Source organism: Siphateles boraxobius, unplaced genomic scaffold (assembly GCF_051911475.1).
Source record: "Siphateles boraxobius isolate OS27281-9 unplaced genomic scaffold, OSU_SipBor_1 120, whole genome shotgun sequence".
NCBI lineage: Eukaryota > Metazoa > Chordata > Actinopteri > Cypriniformes > Leuciscidae > Siphateles > Siphateles boraxobius.
In genome coordinates, this window is record NW_027508723.1 from 702,501 (window position 1) to 712,500 (window position 10,000).

At 34.7% G+C, this 10,000-nt stretch overlaps 2 protein-coding genes across 2 annotated transcripts in view; both read left to right on the forward strand.

The window, feature by feature from the left end:
• The window catches only part of rcl1 (RNA terminal phosphate cyclase-like 1), a 21,879-nt gene extending 15,361 nt beyond the window's left edge, over nucleotides 1-6,518 (forward strand). The window contains exons 8-9 of the mRNA XM_077222786.1: nucleotides 2,851-2,954; nucleotides 5,871-6,518. Coding sequence (XP_077078901.1) covers nucleotides 2,851-2,954; nucleotides 5,871-6,024 — 258 coding nt within the window. The 3' untranslated portion in view covers nucleotides 6,025-6,518. The remainder of the gene's footprint in view (nucleotides 1-2,850; nucleotides 2,955-5,870) is intronic.
• A 2,644-nt stretch (nucleotides 6,519-9,162) lies between these two features.
• The window catches only part of mcc (MCC regulator of WNT signaling pathway), a 152,894-nt gene continuing 152,056 nt past the window's right edge, over nucleotides 9,163-10,000 (forward strand). The window contains exon 1 of the mRNA XM_077222479.1: nucleotides 9,163-9,310. Coding sequence (XP_077078594.1) covers nucleotides 9,189-9,310 — 122 coding nt within the window. The 5' untranslated portion in view covers nucleotides 9,163-9,188. The remainder of the gene's footprint in view (nucleotides 9,311-10,000) is intronic.

Consider the following 10,000-nt stretch of genomic DNA (forward strand, 5'->3'; position numbering starts at 1 on the left):
TTATATGTATTGCACTATTCTGTGATCTTCCTCTGTCACATTCATAATTTCTTTTGTAGATTCAATGATTCAATATCGATTGTTTGTAAAGATTCAATGGCGGTTCAGAAACATGGGAGTGTTTTACTACAATAATCCGTCCACATTTATTTGTCATGTTTTTGACACCCAAACCTGTTAATAACACAATAGCATAACTGTTCAGATGCGATTGAACCCACATGATCTTTCATCATCAGATGTCGATGTTTCCAGCACTCGTAGATGTTGTTTGTGTGTTCAGAGTGTTTTTCTGAATGACGCATACGGTTGTTTGTATGGAGTGTGTTTTGGCAGGGCTTTACGGTCATTGACACACTCGTGTCCTTGTGTGTGTGTGTCAGTCCGTACGTACGAGAGTATCGACCAACTCACCTTTATTTCCACAGCGCTTTATACAATACAGTTTCAAAGCAGCTTCACAGAGAGAACAGGAAAATAATGCATTTGTCAGTTCAGTTCCATTCTCATTAAACCACTGTAAAATTTATATATATATATTTATATTTATTTATTTTTTGGTGCAGTCAAATCGATTAATCACATCTAACATAGACGTTTTAAAATATATAGTGTGTGTACAAACTTTTAAGTTAGTTGCGATTAATCAATTTGAGAGCACCCAAAAAAAAATATATATATATATTCATTAATTTTTTTATTTTTTTGGTGCTGTTAAATTGATTAATCGCAACTAACATATTTTGAAAATATAGTGTTTATATATATATATATACACACACACACACAAGCACTTAATCAATTTGACAGCGCAATTTTTTTATTTGTCACGATAGTAGTTGATATACTTTTTAATAATACTATTTAATTGATTCCTTTATGCTGAGCTGAAACTGTTACAGGGAATTTGAGGGAAAATGTTTTGATGAAAATAATGTCACAATGCATAAAATCTTAACGTTTAAAAAAACAAAAAACTTGGGAGAAATCAGTTAGTTAAACCATTTAACTAATCAGCAATATTTTAAAATGTATTCGATGTTTAATTGCATATATGTTACGGTGGTATTTGATAATTTATTTAATTGTTGCCTTTCATTTATGCTGGGCTAAAACTGTTACAGGGAATTTGAGGAAAAATGTTTTAATGAAAATAATGTCACAATGCATAAAATCTCAATATTGCTAAATTAGGCTTAATTTTTATGTAAAATATACTTTATTCTTTCCAAGGCAACATTTTTTATTAAGAGATGCATCTAACTGATACATAAAAAAAAAAAAAGTTTAATTTATTATAGCCGTATTTTTGTCTCGTTTTCTTAAGTTATTAATAATGTCCCGTTAATTAACGTCACGATCAGTTTAACAAACAGGACTTTATTGCACTATATTTTTCGTGCTGAAATCTGATCTGATGAAGCACAGACGGCTGTTCCTGCAGATCTCATGTCTTGTAAACATGCGGCCGGTTGTTATGCAAGTTTGACACAGTCGTTCAGTGTTTCCCGGATAATTGCGTTTGAGATATTCAGCTGGTGAATATGACAGGAGTATCACGTGAAGAGTTTCGGGAGGTTTCAGGGCTTTACTGGACTGAGATGTTCGGGATTTTCCACTTCTGTCATGATACTCTGAGGCATGAGGAATATTTGAGCATATAATCATTCATAATTCATACGCTCAAGCCGTTTATCAGGACGTGAGTGTCTCTTGTGGACGTGTTCCGGTCATTTCTTGGTGAGGATTGACTTAAAGATTAAAGTTTCTGTTGTTTTACACTTGAGTTTGTAATTTACTAACACTTCTGTCTCTTTAAATAAAGACTAGATGATTTAACATGAACTAGCAATGAAAATATTTTAAAGCATTTATTAATCTAGCTGTTAACAGATCAATATACTGTAACAAATGTATTGCTCATTGTTAGCCATGGAGGATTATGAATAGATTTACAGTGGTATTACCATATGATTGTGTCGTTTTGTGAGGGTTAAAGTGAATATGACTATAATTTGTTCACAAAACTATATGTGTTTTGTATGTTTGAGCTTTATGTGGTGATTCAATCATCTTCAGTCTGTTGTAGAATAAATTCAACCGCCTCAAAGTTGCAGATGTTTGGATCCGTGTTTGAGGAACGTTGGCCTAAATATCCGACGTTCTCCCAGTGATTAGTGCCATCAGTTTATTTAAAGTCAGCATGAAATGAAAGTTGCATATATCCGTGTGAAACAGCTTTTCAAATAAGGACAAATGTGGGCGGGGCTTGATTGTGTTGGATGGATGGTTGTGGTTTGCTATTGGTGGATCTCATGTGAGTGACGGGTTATAGCTCCGCCCACATCATCAGAGATGATGAGAGAGAAATGTGACTGTTATTATCATTCAAGATTACTTCATGTGTTTTGATCCGGAGATTCTGTACTGCATGCATTGCTTTAAATTTGTCAATGGCTGGGAAAGGGTTAATGTTTATAGTTTTTATTATTTTTGTGTTTTTTTAGTATGTCAAGTTAAACTAAAAAAAATGGCAAGGTGAAATAAATTTTGCTTTGTTAATGTTTTATTTTAAGTAACAATTTTTTTTCTTTTTACATGGAGAATTCTGTCGAAAGGGTTAATGTTTATATAGTTTTTTACTGATTTTGTTGTTTTAGTACACCAAGTAAATAAACAAAACAAAAATCTCTGAAATAAAATGTTTAGGGATTTTATTTAGCTTTTTTTGTTAATGTTTTATTTCTAGTAACAATTTTTTGTTTTATATATATATATAATGGTTTTATTTAACCATAATAACCCTTGTGACCTCTTGATTCTGAACCTCCTCCTTTCTTTAATCTCCAGGGCGGATGTGTGGATTCAACCAATCAGAGCTTGGCTCTCCTGTACATGACTTTAGGCCAACAAGACGTCTCTAAAGCCCTGTTAGGACCGCTCTCGCCCTACACGTAAGCACACACACACACACACACACACACACGACAGGATCTGATCACGACAATATCAAGTGTTCAAGCCAAGTACAAAAATAATCAAATGTGATTTAAAAATATACTTGCAGCTTTTCCCAGTGATTAGGAAAGACGTCCATGTCCTTCCATTAAAGTCGCGCTGTAGTCAATCATTTTATCCCTTAAAACTCATCTTTGATCAGTAAAATGACATATTTAAATGTTTTTTTCCTAGAATAAAAAATTCGTCATGCGTTAAAATATCTTGAATGTAACTCGACACCCTCGCCTCATTTAGTATGCGCGGTTCTATGGATATGCAAATGAGCCCCGCCTCCACTCACTCACTCACTCAGAGATCCACTCGTTGACGATCACACGTTGATCTGATTGGTTACAAGGTAGTTTGTGACGTCAGAAACACCAGCGATTTCAAAGCGTGTTTTTGAGACTGTCTTTGGTTCACTGCAGTTTTAAGCAGAAAATACTCAGCAATGCTGTCGACTTATGAATTTACACATGCTTTGTGTTAACCCCACATAGACACATAAACAACATTAAAAGCTGGATGTTCAACACAAGGGGAGTTTAACTGTTTCCCATCAGAAGAAATCACCATGGACACCTTTATCATTTCATCCCAGTGACACAAAAACATCTTTCATTGGAAGGGATTTTTGCTGTGATGTCATTAAAGGAAAACTTACAGAATCAGTTTGGATGGTGAAATATTATAAATTCAAATAGTATTGATTAAGAGAGAAAGTCTGTCATGATAATATACACTGCAAAAAAAGCTTTTCTTGGTATTTTTGTCTTGTTGAAACAATGATGATATTCCCGTTCTGCATTACATCTGTGTCCGGATCCAGATGTTTTCTCTCTTCGGTGAAGAACTGAATCATGAATTGTCCATGTTCAGTTATCATGGTACCGGTGCTGTGTGTCTGTCTAGTACAGTACTATGATAACTGAAGATTGACGGTGCCAACACATGTCTGAGCTCCAGTGGACTCCTGCTTCACGACTAGAGGACGAGGTTTATGATAAAAAATGGTTAAAGTGCCTTTATTTTGCTATTTTAAAGGCTCTTAATGTTGTTTTTTGTCCCCTACAACAGGTTCACATGCATCCAAGGTCAAAAACACTTTAATTTCCTCATAATCTGCACTTCCTCAGTGTCTGAAACACTTCGATTGAAGATTCAGTCTCTCTAAGCCCCGCCTCTCTGAGAGCTGCTCGTCTCTGATTGGTCAGATGGCCAAATCGTCTGTGATTGGTCAGAAAGCTAAACGTTTCTTATCTGGATCTGATAGTCATAATTAGGATATAAAGTCAAAATTCTGACTTGAGAAGCAAAGAAATAAAAACTGTCTCGCCAAAATAGTGTCAAAAAGTTGAAATTCTGAAGAAAAGAAAGTAATTATGACATAATGGTTGAAATTTTGAGTCAAAAAATCTGACAAGTCAAAATTATTCTGACTGAAGACGTAAAGTCCAACTTGCAACAAAGTTGAAATGATGGCACATTAATTAAATCATTAAGAGTCATAATTATGATTAAAAAAAGACGAAATTGACAAGTCAAATAATACAGTTGAAATGAAGTCATAATTATGAATGATATAAAAAGACAAAACTGCCAGAATTATGACATAAAATGTTGATTTAAAATATATATGATAGTAAATTGAGTCGAAAGATTATAAATATGACATTAAAATGTCACAATTCTGACTTGAGATAAAGTCATTTAAACTTTTTTCCTCATATTTTCAACATTTTATCCTAATTTTAATTCTAATGATAATTACGTTCTCTCTTAAAGATAATTATGATTATCTTCTCAGCGTATCAGCGTCTTCTAGACACGAACAACACGAACCAAACTCTTCCAGTCTCGGATACACTAGTGTTTGAGGGCGGGGCTAAGAGATGCTGCTCCCCCAATCGGCTGGCATTATGCAAATGAGTTACAAACCTACATAGATTCAACAGGAAGCGAGACTGAATTACTGACGACTCGCTTCAGTTCACAATCACTTCTTTCTTTCTAAACTCCATTTATCTGATCTTTTGTTTTTATTTATATATTTTTCCTTTAAGTTAAATTTTTTGTAATTTTGTTCGTTTTGACAATTTTATTGGTATATCATTTATTTTAATTTTTCCGTTAACATTTATTTATTTCAAGTAAGAATTCTTTTTAGTTTTAGTATTAAAAAAAAACTTGCTTTTGAAGATGTTTATTTCAGTGAACCCCTTTAACCTAAAATATGTAATATTCCAATAATTTAACAACACATTTACATGTTCACGACAATGTTGTTATATTTAACTAAATATAAAACCATAAAAATAAAAAAATCTTGAAAAACTAAAGTAAAAGGTTTACTAAAATAAAATAAAATGTAAAAATTTCAGCTGGTTGCCAAAGCAGTATTTCTAATTTTTTATTAGTTTAATTTAATTAAAACTGAAATAAAACATATATAGACATATTAACTCCAAAACTACCAAAAATGGCAAAAACACACAACAGAACTACAACAACAAAAAAATTGTGAGATATAAAGTCAGAATTGCAATATGTAAACTCGCAATTGTGATATAAAAAGTCACAATTATTTCTAAAATATTTAATTGTAAAATATTTCAAACAAGCTTCCATATACATATTACCACTCCAAAACAAAAACAAAAAACTCATATATTGAAAACAAATTCAATGTATGAATAAAAACTATAATAGTGTCTCAATGATACTAAAATAACACTGGTTCACAGTTCAACTGTGATGTTGGTTTATGGTCACATGACATGCAGGTAAACAGTTATTTTAACCATGTTTTTTGGACATGTACTCAGGTAATGACAGCTTTTCATCTTCTAACTGTGCGTTTTCCACCGTAGGATGGAGTTCCTGAGACACATCCGAGACTTCTTTCAGATCATGTTCAAGATGGATCCTCAGAAACCTGGAGAAGACGAGTGTAAAGGAGGAGAGAAGATCCTGATGACGTGTGTCGGGGCCGGTTACAGCAACATCAGCAAAACCATCAAATAAACCCTCGCTGCGCTCCATGTTTATAGTGTTTTGCAATGGAATGATGACGTTCCCGAGTTCTTTCATGAAAAATGCCTCGTTTTTGTGCTTCACGATGCATTTTCACATCATAAGTTCTTTCTTATTCAGACTTAAGCGGTGCAGTTTAATAATGAACTACAGCGACGGAACCATACCAGTGCTATTAAAGACTTCATGACGTCACAATGGGGATTGTATGAGTTTGTTCATGTCTGTGCTGTTTAAAGAGGCTGTATGTAAGAATTTAATCGCTTTGTATATCCAGTTTGTGAATCGCTTGTAATTAAACTAAAAAAACGAGACCTTCCCAGACTTCCTAGATTGTCTATAAAAGTCTGATTTGTATGTGAAGGAAAAATATTTATTTCATAATATGATTTTTTCTCACAATTATTAGTTTTACTTCAATAAAAGGTTAGATTTTTGTGGATTTTTTCAAAATAAAAGATTAAAAGGAGCCTTTTTTGATCATATTTATCAAGGGTGCCTATAATTCTTTCCACGACTGTTCACACACATATGTATAAACATATGAAATAAAACAATATATACATTATCATTACCTAAAATGAAAAATATGAAAACTTAATTGAAATGAAGCTTAAATTTTATATATAGCCTATATATATATATACATTTTCATCAGACATTTTTTATTTAAATAAAACAAAGTATAAATTTGTATTTAAAATAAAGCATATACTTCATGATTATACACAGCGGGATTAATATTTCGGTACCTAACATTTAAAATATTAAATAAAGCTTAATATATATATATATATATATATATATATATATATATATATTATAAGATGAAAAACTATTGCTTTGACAACTAACTTGAGATTTAAGCTAAATCACTAAAATTAACTGCAAATAAAAACTAAAACTGAAATAAAAATAAATGAAACTTAAATAGATTTAAAAAGAACAAAAAAATGGCAAAAGCACATAAAATGAATAAAAATTTAAGAAAAAACTGAAACTATAATAATTTGAATAATAGCTACAAAAATCCACAGAGAAAGTTGATGAAATGAACTGAGACGATGAAGTCCGAGGCGCGTTTCCTTCAGATCATCCGCTTCTGGTTCCTCCACTAGTGTTCTAGTTTTGGGCGATGGCTGATGTTTTTGTTCTGATCTTTGGTCAGGAATGTTTTAAAAGCTTCCTATTATTGTCTTTGGCTCTCGTGGCTCTTCTGATAGCCTACTAGCGCTCAGACCTTCTCGAGTGTTTTGGCCTCTTGACTGTTTTCTGCCTTTATTCTTTGTCGCCTGTCAGAAAAGGGTTGCGCAATGACTAAATATTGACACGTGATCAGAAGTGATTTCTCTGAATGAAATAAACTAGAATCGCATGTGCGGTCAAAGGGCGACAAATAGCACACTTGATACATTGGCTTGACAAAACCAAAGTTATATAACAGAAATTAATCATATACAAATATTCGATTTATTTAAACAAGCTTCAAAATGTTTGATGTTGTGGGATCTGTGACTTCATACAGGCAAATACATTTGCATACTTCCGCCTCCAGAGGAAGATTTTGACGAATAGCAATACATCATCTCACCATAGGCCCCGCCCACTGGCGTTCAGTCGCTTAATGACGTTCATGACATCAAGGCTAGATTATTGTAATGCTCTACTGGGTGGTTGCCCTGCACGCTTAATAAACAAAATACAGCTAGTCCAAAACGCAGCCGCTAGAGTTCTTACCAGAACCAGGAAGTACGACCATATTAGCCCGGTTCTGTCAACACTGCATTGGCTCCCTATTAAACATCGTATAAATTTTAAAATATTGCTGATTACTTACAAAGCACTAAATGGTTTAGCTCCCCAGTACTTGAGCGAGCTCTTAACGCATTATAGTCCTTCACGTCTATTGCGATCTCAAAACTCCGGCCAGTTGATAATACCTAGAATATCTAAATCGACTGCTGGCGGTAGATCCTTTTCCTATTTAGCACCAAAACTCTGGATCAATCTTCCTAACATTGTCCGGGAAGCAGACACAGTCTGTCAGTTCAAAGCTAGACTAAAAACACATCTCTTTGACCTAGCATTCACATAACACTCTATAGACTTCTATAATTCAATATTAGGCTGCTTAGATTAGGTCAGCCGGAACTGGGAACACTTCCCATAAATCCTGATGTACTCGTTACATCATAAGAAGAATGGCATCTACGCTAATTTTAGTGTCTTTGTTTATCCCGAGGTTTTCCCGCAGTCCGCCGGATCCAGGCCGTATCCGGATCTGATGAAGGACCTGCGCCTGGACGCACACACACACACACACACACACACACACTCCAGATCTGATGAAGGACCTGCGCCTGGACGCACACACACACACACACACACACACACACTCCAGATCTGATGAAGGACCTGCGCTTGGACGCGCACACACACACACACACACACACACACACACACACACTGCAGATCTGATGAAGGACCTGCGCTTGGACGCGCACACACACACACACACACACACACACACACACACACACACACACACACACACACACACACCAGATCTGATGAAGGACCTGCGCCTGGGCAAATTTTAATCACCTTTGTATTTATTTATTTTAATATGTGGGTGCATTGTTTTTTTTGTTTTTGGAGTGGTAATATAAAATCTATTATGTTTTATAATATGCACACTAAATTAAAAGAATGCAGTGAGTGTGTAGCTGCTGATATTGTGAAAAATTGTAAACAAAATTTATTAACATTATAAGTGAACCTCAATGAACATCAAAATATAATTTAAAAAATCTATTTTAGTCACCTTTGTAAGTTTTTGTAAATTTTTGTAAGTGGGTGCATTGTTTTTTTGTTTTGTTTTTTTGGAGTAGGAATTTAATATATAGGCTATTATGTTTTATCATATGTACACTAATTATAAAGAATGTAGTGATTGTGCAGCTGCTGAAGCGTGTTTGTGAAAAAAAAGTGGTTTTGGGTTTTTTTTGTGTGTTTTTTTGGAGTGGGAATATAATATCTACTATGTTTTATCATATGTACACTATTACACTAATTATGAAGAATGCAGTGAGTGTGCAGCTGCTGAAGCGTGTGTGTTTGTGCGCGTGCCCCTGCGCTGCGCATGCGCGTTGGTGATGGCGTCGGAGGTGAGCGGCAGCAGCGGCAGCAGCGACGCGTCAAACAGCACCGCGGAGGAGGAACGCGTGCGTCGGCTCTTCCAGACGTGCGACGGGGACGGAGACGGATACATAAACCGGTCAGAAAACCCTCTAAACTCACTCGTTCTGCAAGAGAAACTAATAAAAGAGCCGCCGAGCTGAGCGGTGGGACGCGCGCGGTGACGTCACGCGCGTTATAGTGGTACTGTTGCAACAATGTAACGATTTAACTGGTGAAAAACAGACATAAACGTGTGTAAAGTTAGTTTGCGCGGAGTTAAAGCTGCCAGAAGCGCGTTCGCTGTATCGGAAGTGACAGGAAATGTTTCATCCTCATCCGCTGAACTTTGGGGTTTGTTTATGTTTCTGAACTTGTTCAATTTTGGAACTCTTGAATTTGCTCACTTTTTGATTATACGTATTTGAATGCAATTCTGTGTGTCCTGTTCTATTTTTTTCTATTTTCGAGTGATTGTTAAGGTATTATTGTATTGATTGCTGGTGTAAAATCGTCATCTCATTAAGTTAGGGGTTTTGTGTAAGACAAATCAGACTACACGAGATCTGTGTACGTTTTCTTTACTTGCAACTTAAACTAATGACAGAAATCCTGTCTGGGACATATAATATATATAATAAATATAGCCTATGTATATATAACAAAGAGTGTGGTAAAACGTTAAAGTGCTGATACTTTTTTTTTATTAAAAAAAAAGTCCTGTCATTTGATTTAATTAAAGCTAGTCTGATATTAGTGGCAGTGACATCATGTTAAGCTGATGAAAGCA